Below are 24241 nucleotides of genomic sequence, written 5' to 3'. Positions count from 1 at the left end.
TGTTGCAATCAAGGTTTTTAATACGAACTGCTGGGAATTAAGATGTGTAATCTTCTTGGTTAATATTGCTTAGGTCCCTAGGGCCCTGTTTGGAACTGGTTTTGGTTTTCCGGGGTTATGGGAAAGTGCCAAGTTATTTATACCTGATTTAGCGAGTTTAAATTTTATTCTGCATTGGGGATAATGTGCTGTTAGCCTAAGTAATGGTTGCACTTTTGTTGGGAGTATAATTGGATATTGACTAGTCATAAAACATGCTGTTTGAATGTTGATTGAGAATTAGTAGATGGAAAAGGTAAATTTTAATTTCGTGCACAAGTTTGATCATCCGGTCCCTATTCATCTATAATATAATAACATATCATATATAATAGCAAGGTGATAATAATGTTATATGATATTATATATTATTTTTTGCCAAATACTATATATTATAAATTGCATATTATGTTAGACTATGACATCGTATTATGTGTTGTACTACAATATTGAGATGGACTATGCTTCTGTTGATTCCAAAAATTAATAATGGGACACACAAAATTCTACACCATTAATCATAATCCATACTACTAAAAGTATCTAGAAACCAAAAACATATATTTTATTAGTCTTTAACCTACGCATCATGCAGATTAAAAAAAAAAAAAAAAAAGGAGATAGCCTTTATTATACTAGTATGCTAAAATACAGAATAGATTATTTAAGTTGAAAATTCATCTTACTAATCATAATCTATACATGTTATATTGTGCATGTGTGTGTAGAAGAAATAAATATATTTTAAAGCTTAAAACATAGCAAAACAGTCACATCTCATTTTAACCATTCATTTTTATATCCACTTGATGCAAAGATCAAATATTACAAAAATATGTGATTTTTGGTTTCCAACTATTCTTAATGATATAAATCATGATTTGTGATGTGGATCTTTGATTTGAACATCCTAATATTGATTTTGAGATCAAGAGGAGCAGGTAATCCTTTTTTTCAAAAGAAGCATGGTTCATCTTATATTATTTGATAATATTATAATGTTATATAATAATATTCAATATGATATGAATATTAGAATGATATAATATAATATAATGTAATGTAATAATGAAATATAATAATATAATGTCATATGACAATACTTATAATGTTAAATTATGCATAATATCAAATTATAATATATTAACATAAATATTATAATAATTTATTGAGAATATAATATGATATAACATAAGAATAGTGTTAATTTCATCATCATATTGATATTATGTTAATAAGGGAGGGATTAAAAGAGGGAAAACCTGGTTGAAGATCAAAACTAGGTTTCTTACATTGGAAGTTAAAACCTGCTTTGTGTGTAATGGTTGCATTTTGATCGGCTAGCGGGGTCTGCACTAACCCTACCGACAGCCGAACGTGTTTGGCTTCTTACCAAAAAAAGAAAACCGAATGTGTTTGGCAATTAAATGGCAATTAAACTAGGTTTAAACGGAGGAAAAAAAAAATCCCATTACACCCCATTTGAAACGGAGCCCCCAGGGTTTTAGGAACTCGGAAACATTGCCGAAGTTTACCCATTATGAGGTCTCAGCACGGTAGAGGAATGGCTTTGAGTTTGAAAAATTTAAGAAAAATCGAATAGTCCATAAGGAAAGCTAGGAAGCAGTAATACTTGAATTATATGTCATCACACGTTATTTTGGCACAAAACCAAATTTGAATCAACACATTACTCGTTAATAATACATGGTTGTTTGCTCAACTATCATCTGCTTGCAAATATGCAACATAAGAAATGCCACCAATACACAGATCAAAAAATTATGGGTATGCATTGATATGAAGTAAGCTGGTGCTTATATCACATGAGAGAAAATGGACGTCAAAAAATATATTTTGCAGTGTATGGCAAAATGAAGAAAACAAAAGAGAATTTTTGCTAATCAGTGCCTGAATCTTCTTCACTGCTCGAGACGCCTCTTTGATGAGCAACTCCATTTGACACCTTGCTTTCCACATCCTTCTCGTCATCCTCATCATCACTGTACTCACTCTCATAATCATCATAGTCCTCTTCCTCCTCTTCCTCTTCTTCCTCAACACCATCTTCTGCCACTGGTCCTTCTTCTGCCCCATGGCCCCTTGTTCCAGCCCGGCTCCGCTTCAGAACTTTTAGCTTTAAGCTGGTCTTGGTATCGCAGCCTATCCATGCATCACACAAGCAGTAGGAGCTCAGATTGTAGCTCCCCTCCTCAGGGACCTGAAATTTACCCATTACCAATCTGGACCCACTCTTCACCTTCTCAATTGCCTCTTTAACTGCATAACTTACTTCCTTAGCATTTGCTCCCAAAGCCTCCTTTATTTCTTGAATTGCCTTGGATGCAGCTGCAATTGCGGTGTCCTCATCCATGAAACTGACCTTCTGAGACAGCCACACATCATTTGAGGCAGTGTCTGCAAGCAGTAGCCAAAAGTTCTCCTCCTTGTGGAAGGGGAAAAGAGGAGAATGGGGTAGGGCACCTACAAGGCCATTCCCACGCCTGAGTGTGACCCAAGCATACATTGTGACGAGGTCACCCTCTTGTATGCCTTCTTCCCCTTCAGTTTCACATGTGATCTCAACTGTGATAGAAGGGATCATCTCAAGTACAAGCTCTACATCATGTACTTCAGCAGCAGAAAGCCCTGCAGTCTGAGTCAGCAGCTCGAACCGGTCGTGCACGGTCATATTTTGTAGCTCTTGGAACATACGAACTTTCTGCGAAAATTGCATGGCAGTCAAGATACCAGGACAATATAAAGTAAAAAACAAAACTAGAATAGCTTGAGGATACTGTGAGATTTTTTTTTTCCGACCTCTGGGATATCCTGAGAACCTTTTGCCCTGCAACCCCAACACCACCCTTTTCTTTTCAATAAAACAGAGAGCACCTTTTTTATTTCTTAAGCAAAATTCTAAATCATGCAACAACACTAAATTTCCAATGGATCAGCTTCAGCCATTATCAAGATGTTCAAACTCAGCTTTATGTACATAAGATACAGACTCAAAGAACCTATAAACACAAGACTATGTACTGGCAATTTGACAAGATCGTCAATTGGATACTCTGTTGTTATACAAAACATGATAACTTTAACGTATAGAGATGAATTTAATATTTGGTGGCTAGTTATAAACACTTATTTACACATACAAAAAAACGAAAATGAAAATGAAAACAGAAGCAGAGATTGGTTGCACAAATGGAAGGCTGGAAAACAAATGGCCATTAATGATTTCCAATTATCTTTTTTCTGACTCAGATATCTTTGATGAATTATCATTAATATTTATAATGGAATCTAATATACATCATTGTTAATGTTGAATAAGCTGCAAATAGTTCAGCTAGAAGAATTCCAAAATAATATAACATAGAAATGAAAGAAAAAAAACATGATTAACAAATAATCCTCACTTTTATAACAGGACAGAGGATCATTCTCGCTCCAGGAAACTCCTTAGTTAAATATTTTTCCAAATGAATTCTTTTAATACAGTTCCTGTTCTTGTTATCCCCCCATACATTATAGCTAGTAGCAGTCAATCTTTCTGAGTGTTTCTTAAGAGAGATTTCACATAATCTGCTACGAAAGAGCTTCTGTTCCAGAAGTTTCACATAAATGAAACACTGGCTTTCGATCTGTAAACAAGAAAGAAGAAAAGAAGAACAATAACTATACTGTTAGTACCTTTCGAGCAATTTTTTTAACAATTCCCTCACTGAAATGTGGAAGCTGCAAAAAGGGTGCAATGCCTTCAGAGTTTCCCCCAGCTGCTTTTCTTGCACCGAGAGGAACAGCCTGTAGAGTGTATAGAATATAAAGATGCAAATGTTACTTTAAAAAAAAAAAAAAAATCTAAGCATTTGGGACATGTAATAAGAGAATCAACAAAAACAGCCTGAAGAAATCAAAAGACATGAAAGAGTTGAAATCTCTGCCTTTAATAGCACTAAAGTACTTTAAGTTTAATGTATCTCGGACTATGAATGCAAACTTATATTTTAGAGGTAACAGTCACAAACTACCAGAATAACAAACTCAAGTCTTAACCACATTCGATTTGAATAATGGTCTCATCATCCCTCCAGTTACTTCCATATCAAAATCTAGATTCCAGACAAAGCTCAAGCTTCTCGCTATATTAACAAGAGCTAGAAGTAGCAAGTCCCTCCACATTTATGTGAAGTTGGCTTTTTACGAGACAAATGTTGGATGCTGGTAATCTGATGGAGTCAGAAGTCAAGAAGAGAGAGAGGAACAGGTAAGGAGCTGCAAGGTCAGGCTTGTGAACCAAATAAAAAAAAAAAAGAAAAGGATGCAAAGAAACTAGTTTTTCTAATGGAGGTAGAGAGTCTTCTATGTTGCTTAACTTACCCAGTGTCAGACTATCAATAAACCACATAAACAGTTAGACAACATAAAGTGGTCACCTACAAGTTTTGACAAACAGAATGATGAGCACATGGGAGAAAGAAAGGAAAACAGTAGTCAATGCATGTAACACATGAAGACAACCAGAATAATAGAAACTAATGAGAATGTCAAAAAGTAAATCTAAGACTGATTATCTCTCAAAGCAATTAACAATATTTAAGATCCGTAAAAAAATTCAGTATTGCATCTCTACGACTCCAATAGACATAAAAAGAATAAAAAACTGTTCTCTATATATCATGTTCCAACTTGGAATGTGCCCATTTAGGAGCTTCATGATGTCAATACTACAGATCATGCTGTCAGACAATTTATGATTTGGACAACTTCTAAATTGCCTCATAAAATAAGGTCAGAATTGTCTGGATCTAAGCAGAGCTATGAAGAAAAGAAGTACTTCAATGTACAGCTCAGATTTGTCTAAATGGTAAACAATCAGCATAACAAGAAATAATGTAAGAATGGTCAACTCAGAGTATGAACTATCCTGCATGTGAAGAATACTGAAAATAAGAATGGTCAACTCAGACAACAATATGAGAGAAGTGCATTATTATCCTCTTCATTACAAATAACTACACAAAGAATATCTTGCATTTCTCAATCATTATTGAGTAGCTAAACTGCTCAGATGTCAAAAAGATAGGATTCATTATATGCCAAACATACAAAATCATATGAATAGATATCAAGCAATAGAAACTTGAAAAGGCTCCCAGCAAAATTTTGAAGAACTTCAAGAGTTCTTCTGGACAAGGTCAATGAGGAAGAAGTTTTCAACTTCCCATAAGCAGTACAAAATAAAAAATTTCTTGACATATTAAATAAATTTGACTATGTATGGCAATCTGACACATTATACTTGATCTTGCAAGGAAAGTTACATCCATAAATATGGCCATTCAGATTCACCTATAATGGTTGAAACTATAAAAAAAGGCTAACTAAAAGCTTTCTACTGATGCAAACCATCATCAAGAAACAGTAACTGATCAATTTGAGTCAGTTTTGAACATATCCATAGATTAGCCAAATCATTTGCTCTAGCTATTGTAGGTGAAGATAAAAAACAAGCCTAATAATATCACAAGCATGGCACATGAAATATTGAACCGTAAAAGAAAAACATGCAACTATTAAGTCTACAGAACAAGCTATGGTAAAGGAATTAGCAACATGTGCTGAATTAGAAAGAAAAATATGTTCTCAAACAACTCACATTAACTGCTTGCAACTAGCATCAGAGGAACTTCATGAATATGTTAATCAGATTTTGTGGCATGTAGAGAAAATGTGGAAGTTCAAAGGAAATTGTTAAAGCACCTGGATGATACTTTGAGAAAGTTCAACCACACCAATTGCAGGCCTGAGCCATCCATATCCCTTAGGACTGCGTGGTAGTACAGCTATCTGCAAGTAAAAGATTCACATTAAAGTGCAATGAAAATATAGTATGCATAAAGTTGTGATTTAACAGGCAAAACACATGAATTGAAGGACTTTCGACATAAACGAACATGGTAAAAGGGACGTGACTAGCATGTATCCTCCATGAACATCAGGACACTTTCAGCTGGATTACATCAGTGCACCTTTCATGAGTCTTTGTTAATATAAACAAAGGAGATTTTGAGGACCCATGCAAGTGTGTCTTTAGTCCTACATTGGTAGTGCACTGGGGAGATCTTGGGTATTTAAGCATGCTGAGGACCCATAATACTAAGTTCAGGCTAGCCATTTGGGTGAGCTCTTAGTTTTATTACAAATGGTATCAAAGCAGACCCAACCCACGGCCCATATGTGACTAGGGGACATTGCAGTACAAGCCCCTTTGGGATTGGCCATGAGCTGGTTGGGATGTTTCTTATTTTTGTTTAAACCCTTCATGGACAAGGATGCCAAGGCTTAAACCAAGGGAATGTATATGGACCAATGTCGTGTGTTTAGTCCCATGCTGGTTGGATATTAGGGAGATCTTGGGTACTTAAGCTGGGCCAAGGACCTCAATTAATAGCTTCTCGCTAGTTTTCCTTGGTGAGAAGTTGGGTTCTCATGGAAACATTTATGAATACTCTAGGAATATTTGGTAACATATGCATCCTTATTAGAATGACATGTAGCCCCTGTTTGGATTTCAATTACGTTATCCATTGCATTTAACCAAATTGGACAGATGGTGAAAGAGCCGGTAAACTAGGAGAAGAAAATGTTTGCTGGCAGGCAAGAGATATTTTCCTGATCAATAAAATCACAGAACAGATATTCCTTAAAAACCAGGATGCCTTAAATCACCTATTCAATGGAATTTGACATCCTTATTTTTCAGAAGTATCAGCTCCTGCACCGCATGAATGAAAGAGTTTGTTCTCTCCATATAAACATCTCTGCCCTCATGATCATTGAAAACTGAGTTTATCGAACACTAACATGTCTGAACATCCAAAAAGGCCGTAGTGCTCTCATCAGACAATAACAAAATAGTTAACTATGATTCCAAAAGATAGATAATATTTTTTGAAAAATCTTCTATGTTTATCAATCTCAAAACCCACCTCACTGAATTGCACAAACTTCTTTTCTAGAACCATGTAGGTGTTCAAGACTTAAATTGGAAGACACATGGATGGTAGTTTCAAATCCAACCTATTGTGGTCAAGGGCGGCTCGGATGGATGAGATGGGTCGGTTCTCTGTGCCCGTCCGTGTGAGGTATTGTCCGCTTTGGAGGCTGCTTCATATACACTCCCCTACATGATTTTGCCCTTTAAAAGGCGCCTCACTGGAGGGAGAGAGCCTCGATCCCATATAAGCCAAAGTCCCTCTTGATTCACAAGTGATGTGGGACTAAAGGTGCCATCCTTCCACAATAATAGCCCCTAATCAAGAGAGACTCTGTATGCATGGACAGGAGACGGGCCCCCCAATGGACGTCAATATTGCGATCAAGGGCTCGTGGCTCAGATGAATGGGATGGGTCGGTTCTTTGTGCTCGCCTGCGTGAGATATTGTCCACTTTAGAGGCTGCTTTGCATACTCCCCCATACACTCTCCCGCATGATTTTATCTTTTTAAAAGTACCTCGCTAGGGGGAGAAAAGACCTCGCTTCCATATAAGCCAGAGTTTCTTTTGACTCACAACCGATGTGGAACTAAAGTGCTGTCCTCCCACAACAATTTGGCTAATCACGAAGGACCCTTGAAGCCACAAATGCAAGTTGTCAAGGCTGAAGATCTCGACGATCAAGAAGCGAGGGCTAACCTGAAGGACCCTCGGAGGCCTCTTGTTCTTAAACGAGCTAAGCTGACGAAAAATTCTTGATCGTGAGAGAAGAGCTAATCATGAAGGATCCGAGAGCCCATGAACCACCTTTAGGCCGAAGATCTCAGACGACCATGAGCGAAAAATGCCCCTCATCCCAAGACGAGCAGAGCAAAAATCCTTCGTCACCCGAGAGACGAGGGCTAACCTATAAGGACCCTCGAAAACCCCTCATTCTTAAATGAGCTAGATTCAAGAAAATCTTTAGTTGATTTGAAAGTCGGGGCAAACCTAAAAGACCCTCGAAGACCTCGAATAACCATGAGCGAAGGAAGCCCCTTGTCCTTAGGATGAGCCGAGCTACAAGCAACAATGGCGAAAGAATCCTTGGAAGATCAAAACATCTGAAATGCCAAACTGAGCTGAGAAATTATTACACATACTCAGAGCCACCCTAGGACGCGCTAAAGAATACACTACCTACAAGAGACCACTTAAAGGTGCCTAAACACCTCGGCCTACACTATTCAACTTGAGATAGGTTAAAATGATACTACAATCTCTACACGTCGGATATCTAAATCAGGATTGGCATCGACTACAAAAAGCTAATGCAATCCATTCATCCGACCTAATTCTAGTTCGAAGTCCAGAGTAGGGGAGCTTATGTGATGGATAGAAAATTCTTTCATCAATTAAAGCCGATGCACAAGAAAACTGGGCCTGATCCGACCTTGATGGGCCAATCCATGGCACTTGAGCCGATCTTATCCAACATAACAGAAAGATTGACCTTCAGCAAATCTTCAAATCTCGTGACCACCAAGAACAACTAATGATGAGCGGATAAAGAAGAAATAACAAATATATCTCTCTAGATAAGAGAAAAATTAACAAGCATATCTCGCCTAGTAAGTCAAGGCTAATTACCTAATTCTTCTTCCTTCCTTACAGCTTTTCAGCTTCTGCTTATAAATGGAGGCCCATAGGGAACCCCCAAGATATGAAAACACTTCTCTCCCTAAGTGTTCACTCTTTTCCATTCCAGAAGTCTAACTTGAGCGTTAGAGGATCCCTATCTCCCTAAGTGCTCACTCTTTTCCATTCCAGAAGTCTAACTTGAGCATTAGAGGATCCCTACCAGAGCCAACTCTGGTCGGAGACTTATCTTGTAGGTTCTGCCACCGCCGTCCAACTCCAGCCGACCCGACCCATGGATGGATTTCTGTCACAACACAACCTAATACAAGAACTTGTCCATGGTTTCGCGGCCAGCCCATGAATTGAGGGAATAACAACTCAGACATCTCTTAGTACATGTGAGTAGATACACTAAGAGCACTGCCCTAACTAATGGTCATGGGGAGTCTATTAACAGGACCTCATAAATAATTATCTATGAAACAATGATATTTGGTAGAATATCATAATACATGTTTGGGTAGACATGCCTACCAAAATATTAGAATTGTAACTGATGTTTTGGGTGATTCTGAATATTGTCATTTCCATCCTAGAAAAGAAAATGCTTTTGGATAGACGTACTCAATTTAACCAATTTGCACTTCAAAAAGATTATGGATTTTGGAATATCCTTTTACTTTCTTCAATAGAATAGTAAATAATTTTTTTCTCTGTTTTAAATTGTTAAACAAACACAGATTTTGGATTCTTCCATTTCTTCTTGGATGAGTGAATCAAGCTAAAGAAACTGATTTTGACAAGAAATGACATCCCCCCCCCAAAAAAAAAGAAAAAGAAAAAAGACTCCAACTTTATGCACAAAGGCAACAAAGAAGCCAACCATTGTAAATAACACAACCTATGGGATGCCAAGAACATGCAAAGAAAATGAAGAGAAATAGAATCATTCATTACCTAATTGTACTGGTTAATAAAGAGGGAAAAAATCCTCCCAGTAAAATTTTCATACAATTCATCACATCTGAACCTCCCTATAATTATTGCCAAGGTTTGAAGTATAGGTATCTATATCTATACCAGCACCACCTTACTAGTACAATATTGACTGATATAATATAGACCGATAAAGTACCTATACAGGGATGCACCCAGTACCTGATGGATATGATCAAAGGCACAAATAGTACAAACTAGGATGCACCGATTTTCAAATCCTCTGTTGTAACATGTTCATTTTGTCAATCCGATTGTTTTACAAATCTTCTTGCCAAGGATTGCAGAATCATCCTGAACCACTTGGTTCGGAGGCATATCGAGCTGTGCCGGCAGCGCACCATGGCAGTTCTAGCAATCGAAACGAGAGAAAGTGGCAAAGAAAAGAGAGGGCGAGGGAGAAGAAAAAGAGAGAGAAGGGGGTGAGGAAAGAGAGGGAGAGGGAGAGGGAGGGAGGGCCTCCACTGATGGCCTACCACACCTAATGGAGGGCCAAAGGCCACACTTAAGTGAAGTCAGCAGTTGTTGACTTCAATCAAAATTAGCAAAATAAAAAATCGAAATAGGGGCCGAAGACGCTGTCTCAAGCCCTCCTCCCGACCTTTCTCTCTAAGCCTTCTTTGCTATGTCAGTTTGGCCCCGATACAGAACGGCACAGAGGCATACCAATCCATGTCGCCAGCTAACCGATCTGGACCTCGATACCGGTACAGCAAACCTTGCTTCTTGTTATCAGTTGCAACGACCATAAAAGAGTTGCAAACTAACAAGGTGTGCAATCTCGGTGCTGGATTCCATACCAATACCATCTTGGTACACTATCAATACACCAGGTACTAAGGTTCTTCCTGCATATCGATACTTGGTAATACCCCTTACCACATACCAGTTCAATACTAGTATCATATGTTACGATATACCCAATATGCATCAATACAGACTGATACAATATACCATGGCCATTAGCTACAACTTATTTGTCATGAACTATCTAAAAAGAATCAAGTGTAACCAAGTAGACAATTATTATTAGATTCCAGTGCTAACATCCAAAAAAAGGGACAAGATTATTAGAGAGTTCTGGAAGTGTTTCAAGAAACTTTCAATGTGATGAACATAAAAAATATTCAGTTTCCATCAAGTCTTTTCTATTAATCCAAAACAAAAATATACTGAAACAATACAATATGCTATTCTTACAGAAAAAAATGTAGTTTGACGCCCCTAACATCCTCATAAGAATAGCTATTGATATCAGTAATGGAGTGTGGAAAATATTTGCATGTTAAAAGTCAAAAGAGGAAAGGAAAAACTCAACAAGACCTTCATTAATTCTTCAAGAAGACGAGGTGCAAGTTCAAGCATGCGCTTAAAATCTTTCTGTAAAGCTGAAGATAAAGCAGCTGATTCACGAGTTAAATGAGCTTGAATCAACAATTCCATCTGAGATTCACAAAATTAACACGAATGTGAGCCAACAACGACTGGACTTGATGTAAAGCATATAACTAGTAGTAAAACAAGAAAATACGATCAACACTAATTATCAAAACACAAAACTACCTTAACTAGGGAAGGATGTTGCTTCCAAAACTTTGCCTGTTCTGTCCTGATGTTCTTCAAGTCCAGATTTAACTCACTTCTAACTGCCACAAAAAGTTTCTGGAGGGGTTCATCATCACTTCTACGAACTGGCATTTCCATGTATTCTGCAGCCTTAATGAAGACATCCATAACCTTGCTGTATTCATTAATATTTAGTCAGCTACAAATGGGAAAAATCCTGATGTAGCTTTCATGAGTGTTAATAAATAATATGAGACATGATCTCATATTAAGATGGAGAAAAAAATCCAATATATCAAAAAAGGTTGGAAAGGAAATGTAGTGTCCTTAGATAACAAAATCGATATAATCAAAGTAAACAAAGCAGGACTTCAGTATAATTTGAAATACACTAATTTATCCATCAGACAAGTGGTATAAAGACTTTGTAGTCAGCTCAAAATCAAACCATGACTAATTAGCAAGCAAATGGCCCTGGAAAACTAAATTACATTACTGACACAGTCTTTATCAAGTAATTTGGATCCACTACCCTTTTTTTTGACACCAGTGTTTTCAAAAGAAGAGTCCACATGAGGCTAGGATTGCTACAGAGTTAAGTTAGGGCATCAATTATGAAGTTTTATAGCTTTAAGATTAATTGTTTTGGATCAAATTCTACAATAAGTTACCAAATAATCAGTGATTTTTTTGATAAAATAATTGCTCTACTCATAGAAGAACATCACTAGTGAGACACCAAACTCCCAGCCATTAGTATACTTCAGTCATGGATTTAAGTTAGAATACTAATAAGATGCATCACAGCTCCAAATTTTGGCAAGGTTCCTATTTTCTTTTACATAGCTTATATCAGTATTTAAAATAAACTATTGCTATTTTTAATTCAGATTTTATAGGAAGAGAATCAGAATTTTTCCCCTTTTTTTTCTGTCAAGACAAATCTAAAGCTATAATATGGGGGAGACAATTGAGGAGTTCATGCATTATTTTGGAATCAAACTGAGAATATGCCCTAGGGATTCACCTCTTATGATGAAAAAAGAGTTCTAGTTCTTGTTTGCAAGTAAGAAATGCTTTAGGACACAATGCCAATATAAGTTTCCTCAAGCAAACTGTTATTGGAGGTAGAGCGCAAATTTTCACATGCTTCAAAGAACATGTGGAAAACTTGGGCATACATAATTAAGTACTGTCGAAGAATAAAAAATGACAGGTGTCAACCAAATCTCCATTCATCATATTCAAATGTAAGGAAGAAATAAAATGCTAGGATGATTGATTGAGTCACCAACAGTCTAAAAAACAATTGAAGCACATGAATTGAAGATTCTCTAAAGGGTGTAACCTGAGCTTGCCAAGGGGAAAGGCTGAGTCCTATCAATTACCTGATTGGATTATGCATAAGAATATTACATTGACTGGCATCATATGCTTGAAAGAAAGAAAGTTTGTGCAGTTGGCAAGGGCCAAATAAAGGAATCAACACATCTTTGGTAGTAGTGTTAAGTACCAGATGTAAAGGATAGGCTGATCAGGTGTTCTCCCATGACAAGAAATTAAGGTTAAAATTATAAGGCACTTCCTTCTGGCAAATTTTCTATAATTGGGTATACTTGTATGAGTAATGGTTTTTCTTAAATTTCATAAGCAAATTGTGAGGATCTGTGCAGGCGTGTATTTAGTACCATATCGGTTATTCACTAGAAAGATCTTAGATACTTGTACAGAGCCAAAAAATCCAAATAATACTTTTGGCTAGTCTTTTTGGATGAGATCGTGGGGTGTTATAAATGATATCAGAGTCGATCCAACCCATAACCTATGTGAACTAAGAGATACTATAGCACGGATTCATTGGGCTAACCATAGGCCAATCATATAGTGTTTATGAATAGATGCATGGATTTGGACAGTTAACCTAGAGAGGATGTCGGAACTTAAACAGAGGGAGTATGTGAGGACCTGTGCAGATGTGTATTTAGTCTCACATGAGTTATTCACTAGGAAGATCTTGAATACTTATAACATTATACTGGACTAAAAAAACCCAAATAATACCTTCTGACTAATCTTTTTGGATGAGGTCTTAGGTTGTCACACAAATCATTCACAATCATGAGTATGACAAGGCCAACAAGGTAGCATTTTACAGAGGAAGATTGTATAAGTCGGTCATTACTCAACCTTCATCTCACCTTCCACGCAACTCTTAGAATGAAGCAATGTCCAATGTTACAGGAAAGTAATAAAAGTAACCAAAGTATGGTGAGTTTAACAATCCAAGAAGGCAGGACAGAGACTACACTGCACCTACAGTAAAAAAATGCAAAAAAAGAAAAACACTGTTAAGATATGCCTTTAAAAGAAAAACAACTAGAGGCTTGTGACTAACTGCTAGAACAAAAGAGTGAAAAAATAACATTAAGAAACTCTTGAAGTTCAAAAAGAAATTTGGTCATAGTTTTAACTAATCACGATTGAATCAACTGCACCTATAATGGAAAAAAAAGCCCCGGTTGTTGTTGGAAAGAACCCCTGTTTAACAAGATGCCAGGAGTCTTATGAATGTTGAGTCAAATGTGCAACCTTGGGTAGAAAGCATAAAACCATCCCAAGCCAAACCATGTAGCGTGCAGCAATTGCTTCTAGAATTACACATCTTGAACACTTTTTGTCGCTCAAAAGCTTGTTAAGAGATGATTCTTACATTGACCATCAGGCTTATCTACTTAGATGAAAGTATAATGTACTTTAAGGGTCATGCAGGATGGTATGATAATACCTATGTTTGCATAATTGTTAGAATTTTTGATGAATTAGGAGAGAAGACACTACCGGACGTCTGGACATAAGAATGCAAAGATAGAAACCTAAATTCTAATCATATGAGTGAGAGAGGACAGCAAATAAATAGTGATGATCCATCCTATCGGGCATATCTTCAACTCATCGGAGGGGGAGATGGAGGAGGGAAGGAGGGCGAGGAGGGGGGTAACGATCAGATCACATCTGAATAGATGGCTTATTGAAGAACATGGTGACCTATTTCATACCATCAATCCTCTGAAGTTGGAAGAGGACCACTCCACGGGGAAGTAAAATCTTCAATACTCCAGTAGAACCAACAGGATGTTCCGCTGCGAAAAGCATGCATTAGTGTCTGATTTCTCTTGGATATCTTCATGAACTTTCAGTAACACTTATAGAGGCTGAAGGGTGGTATTTCAAAAATAGCCCATACTAACAATCAACCTCTATGAACTCGTTATTCATCTCATCACTTTAAGCGATAAATGAACCACAACTTAAGTAATCCTTTGTTTCATTATTTTTCTTGTTTCTCTTATCTTTCTTTTTTTTTTTTTTTGTTTCTGTTTTTGTGTTTTTGGTGAGGGTGAGGGTAGAAGAGGCCCGTAAGAAATAGCCAGTAGAGTTTTACAACCAAAAGAATCCATACTAAAATCTGCCTCTATTAACTTGTTATTCATCTCATCACTTCAGTGATGAAGGATCCACGACTTAAGTAACCCTTGTTTTGTGTTTTCTTCTTTTTTTTCTTGTTTTCCTTTGCTGCTTCTTATCTTTTTTTGGTGGGTCGTGGTTGGGGTTGGGGTCGGGGCTGGGCCTAGAAGAGGCCCATAAGCAATATCCAATAGACCACACAATGGAGAGCATGCTCCCTCAGAAAACCACTAACCCTATAAATCTTGGTGAAAGTGATTTGAACCCATGTCTCTGGCACAACCACCAATAAACTCTACCAGACTGGTAAGATAGCACTCTATTTTTATTTTCATTTTTGATGTAAAATATGGGGGAAGTTGAGTGCATACTAAGCAAGGTTTTGAAACTACAACCCTATAACTCTTGCCAATTGATATTTATGCATGGTACCTGCACAGAGTGTTGATAGGTGGTAGTAAAAGAAAGAGATATAAAACACCTAATGTTAATATTGAGCTACAGGATCAGTATGGGGCAGTTTTGGTTAGTTTGGGGCAACTTGGTGACTCAAGTCAGTTGGCTTGCAGGATCCTCCCGGGTTTGCTGTGTACTAGTCCTAGTGGGTGTGGCATGCACCAGCTGGTACAGGCCAATGTAGACTAGATTTAAAACCTTAAAACTAGGTGTTTCAGATTAGGTACGGTGGGCCCTCTATTCATGATGTTGAGGGTTTGCTATAGGATAGGCATTTTAGATATAGTTTTGATTATAAAGGGGGCCATCTTCATGTACTAGACCAAATTTTATGGTCATAATGAGGGCACATGTTCTCTTATTTTTGTTAAAGAATAATTTTGATGAGAGGCCAACATAATGAATGGTGAAGATTCATACCAATTTGAAATATTAAATATACAATTTCTTTAGACAAAACCAACTCGTGTTTCGTCAAGTTTATCCTTCAACTTATATTGTTTTGCTTCCTTATATTTAAATCCATAACAAAAGAAAGCAAAAATTTCAGTTTTTATTTGCAGTTTCTGGAAAAAAAAAATGAAACCTTGATAACATTTGGGAAAATAAACTGAGGATTTCCTTTATCACCACAATGTTTAACATAAAAATCCAATAGAACCATACAAAAGCACCCTTCAACATGAGACTTTGAGCATGTTTTGATGAAATCTCCTTGGCCTTCCAAATTATGTTTGCTATATCTGCCACCTACATGGTGGCTTTCATCGGACGCAACGTCCTTGTGCAGGATCTTAATGTGTTCACAAGTCTTTTCAACTGGTTTTTCAATAGTGGCTTGATTATGATCTATTTAGTCAAAGAGGCCTAAATTCATGTACTTTTTAGCTCCAAACTGAGGCCAAAATATTGTAATAAGAAATTTGTTTTATTTCTACCTCAAGCTTCAAAAGTACAAACATTTATATAGAATTTTAACTAAAAATTTACTTTTTTCCTACTTCTGAAATATCATCAAGAACAAGTATAATGAAATGAGATCGCAGTTTAAGGCAAAGCACTATGATATTTATTACTAAATAGCTGATGAACTTGCACATATATAGCATTTGGAACTTCATTTTCAAAAGATTTTAACAAAAACGACAATATAAATTATAGACAAAAATATAAAACCATGATAAAAGCAAAGTTTCAAACCTTGGAGCCAAAGAAGGTTTCATGAAATAGTAGTATGTCGACAAAGTTTGATGCATGACATAATTCCCGGTATATTTTGAAGACCTTGATAAATATATAACTGTTATCATCAAAGGCAAGAGAATGCAAACTCCGACAATCCCAAGCAAAAGTATTCCACCAGATGCTCCATCAATATTAAGCAAGAACTGAGGTAAGGCAATCCCCATTTGAAATCCCTGATCACAGCCACATCAAAGTACTAGTAATTTAAGAATTTTGTCCAATACTGAACCATGTTTCAGAAATTATATTAGGTCATAGAGGTAGGTTTCAAGTTTTCACACAACCGATGTATATATACACCCATATAAGGAAGAAGAGTTTTATACTACCTGCCGGCCATCTGGGTGACCATATTTTTCATAATTTTCACGAGATATAGGATCAGTCAAAGCCTGATATGCCTTGGATATAAACTCTACAAAGTACTTGTGGGCCTCTGAAACAAATGGCTGCAGTGTAAGTCAAAATAAAAACAGGAACAAACTTATTAAAGCTCAAGTAATGGTTTGAGATCTGGAAGAACACAAGGACTCTTTCAACCTGGATCAGGATTTTTATCGGGATGGTACAAAATAGAGAGTCGTCGATATGCCTTCTTTATGTCTGACTCTGAAGCTCCTGGCTCTAATCCAAGAATACTAAACGGCTCAAATGGCTGACTCTGACAAATGGCATACGTGTACAGCATTAATTGAAGGTGAAGGCAGAGAAAATAACTTGGTCACAGACTGTAGATATATATATATATATAAACAATGCTGGCCTGGCATAATGTCTACAATACAGTGTTACTAACATCAGACCAAAATATTTTTCTGAAAAATAATAGGACCAAAAGATTTGACATGTTTATAAAATCATGAAACAAGATTCTCATTCACTGAAACAGAAGATCATCAAATAATGAACATGATAATTTTTAACAAAGAGCTAGCACACACAAATCACCAACCATGAGATAAACATGTTCATCAATTACAAGCAACTTACCTAGGAGCTCACATACTACTGACAACCTTGCATGCTTTTTTTTTTTTTTTTTGAAATGCCCATATGTTATCATTTCTTCTCCCTTCAAGAGAAATTCTGACTTGGGCTATAACTAACCAAATGAAAAGCTAGGTGTCTTATGAAAAGTTCAAATAGATCTTCTGTAATTATTTTTTTGAAAAAAAATCTAGCTGTGCTTGTACGTGGCTTCAATGTTACATTTGGAGTTTTGATAGAAAAACTAGGCGTCCAAATCCCCTCCTCCCACTCCCTTATGGCATCAATTGTTCCATGAAATGACTGAAACAATTGAGAAAAGACTGTTAAGCTAGGAAAAAGAAGGTTTCTTTTTTCTGAATATTCTTGGCTCTGTTGGCAACCAAGTCAATGACCTTAATAGAGAGACCAGGAGTCAACAGAAAACATGAAAATCTCAAAAATCTAATATTTCTTCTGTAACTTTTTTTCTACTAACCCAATAAAAACTAATGCTATAATAGAGACACAGAGAATGAGCCTTCTGTGTGCAGAGAGGAATACCACCACTATACCAATACATGTTAAGGCGGGAAGCACAATCTTAAAAGAAACCACAATAGTCAGGAAAGTTCAGACAACTTCACTGCTAAAAGAAAGTTACAAGAAGCACCTAATACAATCCAAAATCTACATTACAATCTACACTTTTAAATAGAAAATAATGATGTTAATATATATAAAGTCAGAAAGCATGGAAAGGATGGTGAACCATAAATAGACTCCTAACAGACAAACATTCTACAAAAATTCCATCATAATTTAACTTAGAGCAGATGATATCCCACAAGACAAATGGTTGAACATTGTCTAACCATAGCTACAACCTCGACCACTAACATTTCTAGCATCATGTCAATTGGTTCTCTCTTTGTTTTACCACCGCCTCCATAGATCTGTGACTATTAGATTCTGCTTGATTGCCAGCACATTCATGTTCATTCAATTAAAATACAAGCCAACACAAGCTGCACTTCCAATCTCTTTCAAGGACCAGCCAAACTTGCATGGTAGCTGCTTCACAGAAATAATTATAGGTTTGATATCTACTCAATAATTGGCACATTAAAGTGGCACATGACTTGAGCTTGAACTGAACTTGCTCAGATTGGTCTGAGCTTGAACACAATGTTACTCAGACACGTGGCACAGGTGTCCAGTGTTTAAGCATCAAGAACAATCCAACATGAGAACCTTCAAGAAACTCAACATGGGGGCACATCCTACATTATGGTTAACATACATGCTTTAACCAACTAAGCTATGCTGAGCATGCAGTCTTAAAAGTATGAACATGTGGGAATTGGATACAGTGTGAGACATGGGAATACAGAGAGATAAAACATGAATGGTTGGACACATCTCACCAATAGGCACATTGCCAGAGTTGGCATATGTATTAGAAAAGATGTATGTGAAATCAATAATAGTTAGACTAGTGGCTCCAAAATTTATAAATTGATAGAACCTTTAGTAACTATACTTTGGAGTTTAAGAGCTTCTTCGTATCAGTGTATACGTGTAATTGTGATGTCACCTTGTCTTGATTTCTAGCGTCAAGGAGTCTCCTATAGTGTCACCAGTTGCCAAGTGTTAGACACCTCTAGGAATAGAAATTTTGTCCAGGGAACACTACTCAAGCACCCTCTTTAGCCCTAACAGCTCAAAGCTCTTGCTCTGCTTGTTTGCATGCCAATCTCTCCACTATATAATGATTCATCAATTTAATTCTGGGATAATAGAATTCTACAAATGGTTATAATTCTTAAAAGTGATTATCACTTGTTAAATTAGGCATATTGGTTTTCTAGATGTGGTCTCAATTCCTTGCTCTTCTTTATTTTTATACGCAAGGGTCATCCCCTCTGGTTAATGCAGCTCTAGTTCATCAAATGGAGTGCTTGGTCAATACTTTTCAATTTATTTCCATCTCTTCTTCATTTCAAAGTCAACCACCAAAACTATATTTCCCTTGGCTTGAGATCACAATGCCACCTTGGACACCAAGAATGAAAAATGATATGCAAGCAGAAAACAAGGAAAGAACACCATAGAAAGTTTCCAAAGATGCAAGCAAACATGAAACAGACATAAATCATATGAGACAATAAAAGACCTATGAATTTTGGCTTCATGTTAGTTTGCATGCTCTCATGTCATCAGCTACTTACCAATGATTTTTTATGAAGCTTAGAAAATCAAATTCATTTGTTTCCAGATTTGTAAGCATTTCACCTTTTTTCCAATCAAACTAAATGGAAAAAAAAAAAAAAAAAGCCGGCACTCTTTAGGCAAACTATCTAATACCATGACAAGCATGTAGTTAAGTATTGCTAGCAATTTCCGTGATTCTGTGCATACTGTGCAGCCTTCAAGATTAATAAAAAAAATAATTGTTGAAAACTATATATTTATTATGATAATCAAGAACATTTTGATAACCAGAACCTCTCATGGTTAAACATAAGATGTGTGACATAATGGATTTCCTTCACAAATACAATAATGCAGTGGGTGAACCCAAGTATCAAGTAGCAATATGGTGAAGATGTGCAAGGATTATATTTGCTTTCCAAAAGAAGGGATGTGAAGTTGTAAAGAAATATAAAGACAATATTAAAAATTGATAAATAATAAAGGTAAAACCAATTAATAACATATCTCAAGAATACCTCACGGCTTATATGTTTAATGTAGTAAACCAAAATCACCATGACAACCCAAAGCAGCAAAATGGTAAGATTGCCACATGTTGAAAAGTTTGAAATCTGCAAGTAAACCAGAAGATAAGAACAAAATTAAAAGGTAAAAGAGTTATTTAAAAAGTATTGAGCTATAAGAAGTGGAACAATCTTTGATTTTAATCTATAAAAAGGAAAATCATTACAGCATCAGTCTTACCCGCTTATATATGGATTTTCTGTGCTTCCCTGAATGTGAACATACAGAGCATTGGCAATGGATTGTCTTTGTTTTCTTAGTTGCAGCACGACATAACCTCAGGATTGTGTAAGGCATCAAAGGTAGTGCAATCATGGTTAAGATGAAAATTAGGAAAAGTGAATTGTTCTCCTCCGAAGCAGCCATTGATCCGTATTGCTGAATGCCAAGAGGAAAAAAATGACATTACTATGATCCACAACCATAACAAGAATACCATGTGACAGTTGCCTTCAATTATAAAGAAAAGTGCATATAATTCTAGATGAATAAAAGTTTATTCTATCCTGCATAATCTCAAAGAAAAATCATCAAGTCAACTATTCTAAGCTAAATGGACCTGCAACTGACTAGGCGATTCCTCAACAGGTCAGATAGCAGCTTTAAAGGTTCTACTTCAAAGAGAAAACATTCAACTGTAAAAGAAATAGATTGACATGATTGTATCATTGTATGTGGAGAGGAAAGGAAAATAGAGAAATAGAGAGCACGAGGAAATTGAAACAGAATGCAAGAGTAAGGAGAGAGAATGGAAAGAAAGGAAAAGAAATGAAAAACTTTTACAAGCAGCAAATATCAAGTGTCTAACCAATCTATGTAACATAACTTTGCCCGCTAGTTCACATATGCCAGACATAAATAGAACAGTTTTTTTTTTTCCCTCCTACTATTTAAATTTATGGATGTAATTCACTTCTTACGTGTCCAAACTTTTGCTTAACTCATGAGAACAAGATAATACTTCCTTTTCAAGTTGAAGCCATCATGTCTAGAGGCATGACCATTATCTGTATCAATTATATGCATCAGCTCCTTTATCTCCTCATCACAATTCCTTTCAAGCCAATTTGAAGCAATAAATCGAGAAGTCAAAGTCAGGCCCATCAAGAAAAGGTCCATCCACAAGCTTAAAATCATAAAGATTCTCATTATATTTGTTAATTTCATAAAATCAACTTTGTTGCTAAACCCGCCCTCTGTAACAAGTCAATTTTCCTCGTAAACTTAATGCTCATTCATCTACTGGTTATCGTAGTAAAAGAACCTCTGATATATGCAAATTTTAACGCCACCAAATTTCTTTGCACTTCGAATCTCAATACCCCTTTCGATTCCTTTAGATATATACAGGTTTCCTAATCAAAAGAACTTGGTGTTTTAGTTTCCTAAATTTGTGAATTCTATCAACATTATGAAATATTATTTCCTTCACCAAAGCATAAAAATTAAATGAATCTTATTCAAATTTCCATATGTAGTTGTCCAAGTAAACAAAAGTCCCCTTTGTCAGTGTTGTGGCTTAAAATAGCACAGCCAAAATATGTTGCATGCAGACCTAACAATCCATGGAGGGATGGTGGGTGGATGTTGTCCTAATCAGCCTGCATTGCCTGACCATGTACTTGGATTGCAGACCTTTGTAGCTTAAGACTATAGGCTCCTGCAGTACATTCAATGCAACCAAAGCAGAGGAAGGGGCATGGGTTAATTAGGTCAACATCTTGCAAGTTTGATCACAGTGGTAATTAAACCCACATCTTGCCTACCCATTGCCACCAGTCCTGACAACATCGCAAACCGTTCAATAGTTGCATGGATCTTGCACATATGGCAGACCTTTGAATAGCACAATACATTGCACGCAAGCCTTACTATCCACGGAATTTGTTGTCACACCACATGCACTTAGACCTGGATGTGGCATGGGCATAGGAAAAAAAAAAACTATCTTGGTTTGATGGTGGTTTTATCACCCAGGGGAAAAGGGGTTCATCTTCTTGCATACTGGATTAAACACCACAATTTGAAGAATTAGATGGATCAATAAATAAAAGAGTGAGCTACAATTCGACAGAATTATGCCTGGCATATAAAAGATACACCTTTTGGCACTTAATAGAACTAAGTAGGAAGCTGGAGCCTGATGAGATCAAGTTCACAATATCATGCACCCTGAGACAAACTCCATCAACACTGCCATACTGGGCACTCACCAAATTAGAAAGATGCACAATCTTGCTCACATGATTCTAAAGATACACCATGCAGCATCAGAGAAGGGGAAAAGAAAAGTTTGTTTTTCTAATATATACCATCCTGGGTAGTTCTATTTTAACGAAAATCGCTGCTGTCATCTTTGATTCCCATAGTTGCATCAGATACTGTGAATCTTCCCAAGTGCGTTTTGGGCCCTTAAATAAACATCACTAAGGAAAAAAGCATGATACGCTAGATCAATTAACCTAAACTAGAAACAAACATTAGAGATAACATCAATTAGGACATGAAGAAATTATATGAAGCAATAATTCATGAAAAATGTTCAGGTCAAATTAATTTCACATATATAAACACATATTTTCATACTGTACATCAAGAAATAAGCAATAGACTAACCCAATCCATGACACGAAATAGCACCGATAGAAACTCCAGGGTTAACCATTTATTAAACAAAAACACAAGCATCAAAAAACTTTTCTTTTAAAAAAGCATCAAGAACTACTCAGAGAGCACAAATACTCTACTATATAAATCAACAACTATGATCACAGCAAGATTTTGAACATTCACATGAAATTTCTTTAGAACCTGGAAAACAAGAATTCGTTATCCGAACTATAATCAAACAAACTCAACCATTGGTCTCCCAGTTCCTAAATTGAACCCCCAGCTCCCGCCGATTTCAGATCCGAGAAGACCAAGGCCAGAATTAGGTTCTTGAACGAAGAAAGATTGGTTTTGGGATGAGATAGAGAGAGAGAAACAATCAAAGAAGAATAAATACAGAATTACCTGAGATTATGGAAAGCATAGGATTTTGGTTTCCACCGAATTGAATCGAAAGAGAGATCGAATCGAATGCAAAAGGAGGCAGGAGAAGAAGAACGGACCTTCTTGCGTGGCGTCGCCTTCAGCCTTCCTTCTTTCTTTGGAGGGAGGAGACCGCTCGGAGTCGATCCTGCCACCGATTGTTCTGCTCGATCGAACGCTGTTCTTGCGGGACACTTCGGGGGGGTTTTAATGCGTTTTAGTGAATGAGAGTGCTGTACCAAAAAAAAAAAAGTGGGGTTTTTATTTAAAAGAGGCACCGTCAGATTCGGAAGCAACGGTACAGATTCTGATGTGGAGTTCTGGGACTGGTTCGGAGTCTTGCGAGCCAACCTAAGAACTCTGTTTCTTCGATCACGCAACTTCTCCTCTCGGAACTCGACCATGCCACCTTTATCCGCTCGCTTGAGTGCTAAATCTCGGTGACCAGCGGCATAATTTGGTGCAATTGCGTGCGTTGGATTTTTTTTTTTTTTTTCCCGCCGCGTTTCTCTCGCCCTGATCGGTGTCCCTTATGTTCTTTTTTTTTCCAGAGTAAAAGGGAGGCCTTGCCACCCAATTTAACTAAAAAAAAGTTATTTACAAGAGCAGAGAGAGCAGTACGAACCAGAATGCACAATAAATATACGAGGAATTGCAGGGTGAAACACAGGAACTTCGGTCTTTTAACCAAAAAAAAAAACTTATATTTTTAAATTTATTTCTAACATTATTTGTTTCCTGTTACTGGTATGATTTTGATCTTATGCGGACTTCTATTCTCCTGGTGTTGAGATCTATCTATGCTATTTATGATTAAATATATTATTATTGAGGTAATTCAGCGGATCTTCAATTTAATTTTTGATCGATCTGATAAGCATAATCTACTAATTATTAATCATTGGCTAACTGACAGTCGACAATCTTCAAATTTGGCAAACTTCAACTATGACGATTTGATTGATTTCAAACTGATGACCATCGGTATATCAGATTATCGATCGATGTTCATTCGAACTTCTACAACTGCCGACATACAATTAACATACAACATATTCTAATTACGACA

At 36.6% G+C, this 24241-nt stretch overlaps 1 protein-coding gene across 3 annotated transcripts; it reads right to left on the bottom strand.

The window, feature by feature from the left end:
- Positions 1 to 1811: 1811 nt before the first annotated feature.
- On the bottom strand, positions 1812 to 23591 carry LOC105048007 (dnaJ protein ERDJ2). 3 transcript variants are annotated; one of them, XM_073260507.1, is made up of 12 exons: positions 23253 to 23360; positions 20699 to 20774; positions 20320 to 20517; positions 20091 to 20186; positions 16933 to 17053; positions 16722 to 16828; positions 16348 to 16565; positions 11224 to 11401; positions 10984 to 11103; positions 5809 to 5895; positions 3739 to 3849; positions 1812 to 2761 (listed from the first exon to the last, which is right to left on the bottom strand). In XM_073260507.1, the coding sequence occupies exons 3-12, from the start codon at positions 20503 to 20505 to the stop codon at positions 1940 to 1942; spliced, it is 2046 nt and encodes a 681-aa protein (XP_073116608.1). In that variant the 5' UTR covers positions 20506 to 20517; positions 20699 to 20774; positions 23253 to 23360; the 3' UTR covers positions 1812 to 1939. The 3 variants fall into 3 exon arrangements, with proteins under 3 accessions (XP_073116608.1, XP_029121298.2, XP_019707516.1); XM_029265465.2 differs by lacking the exon at positions 20699 to 20774 and having other exon boundaries at positions 23253 to 23591; XM_019851957.3 differs by lacking the exon at positions 20699 to 20774 and having other exon boundaries at positions 23155 to 23280.
- Between the last annotated feature and the right edge of the window lie 650 nt (positions 23592 to 24241).

The sequence above is a fragment of the Elaeis guineensis genome, chromosome 7 (assembly GCF_000442705.2).
Source record: "Elaeis guineensis isolate ETL-2024a chromosome 7, EG11, whole genome shotgun sequence".
NCBI classification, from domain to species: Eukaryota; Viridiplantae; Streptophyta; class Magnoliopsida; order Arecales; family Arecaceae; genus Elaeis; species Elaeis guineensis.
Note: the sequence above shows the minus strand (reverse complement) of the source record. Positions and strands in the feature narration are given on the sequence as shown.

Coding starts and splice junctions, on each gene's coding strand:
- LOC105048007 (XM_029265465.2), bottom strand. CDS start 23,576: ATGGTCGAGTTCCGAGAGGAGAAGTTGCGTGATCGAAGAAACAGAGTT. Junction 20,187..20,319: donor GAAAATCCATATATAAGCGG/GTAAGACTGATG, acceptor GTTTACTTGCAG/ATTTCAAACTTTTCAACATG. Junction 16,829..16,932: donor CGATAAAAATCCTGATCCAG/GTTGAAAGAGTC, acceptor CATTTGTTTCAG/AGGCCCACAAGTACTTTGTA.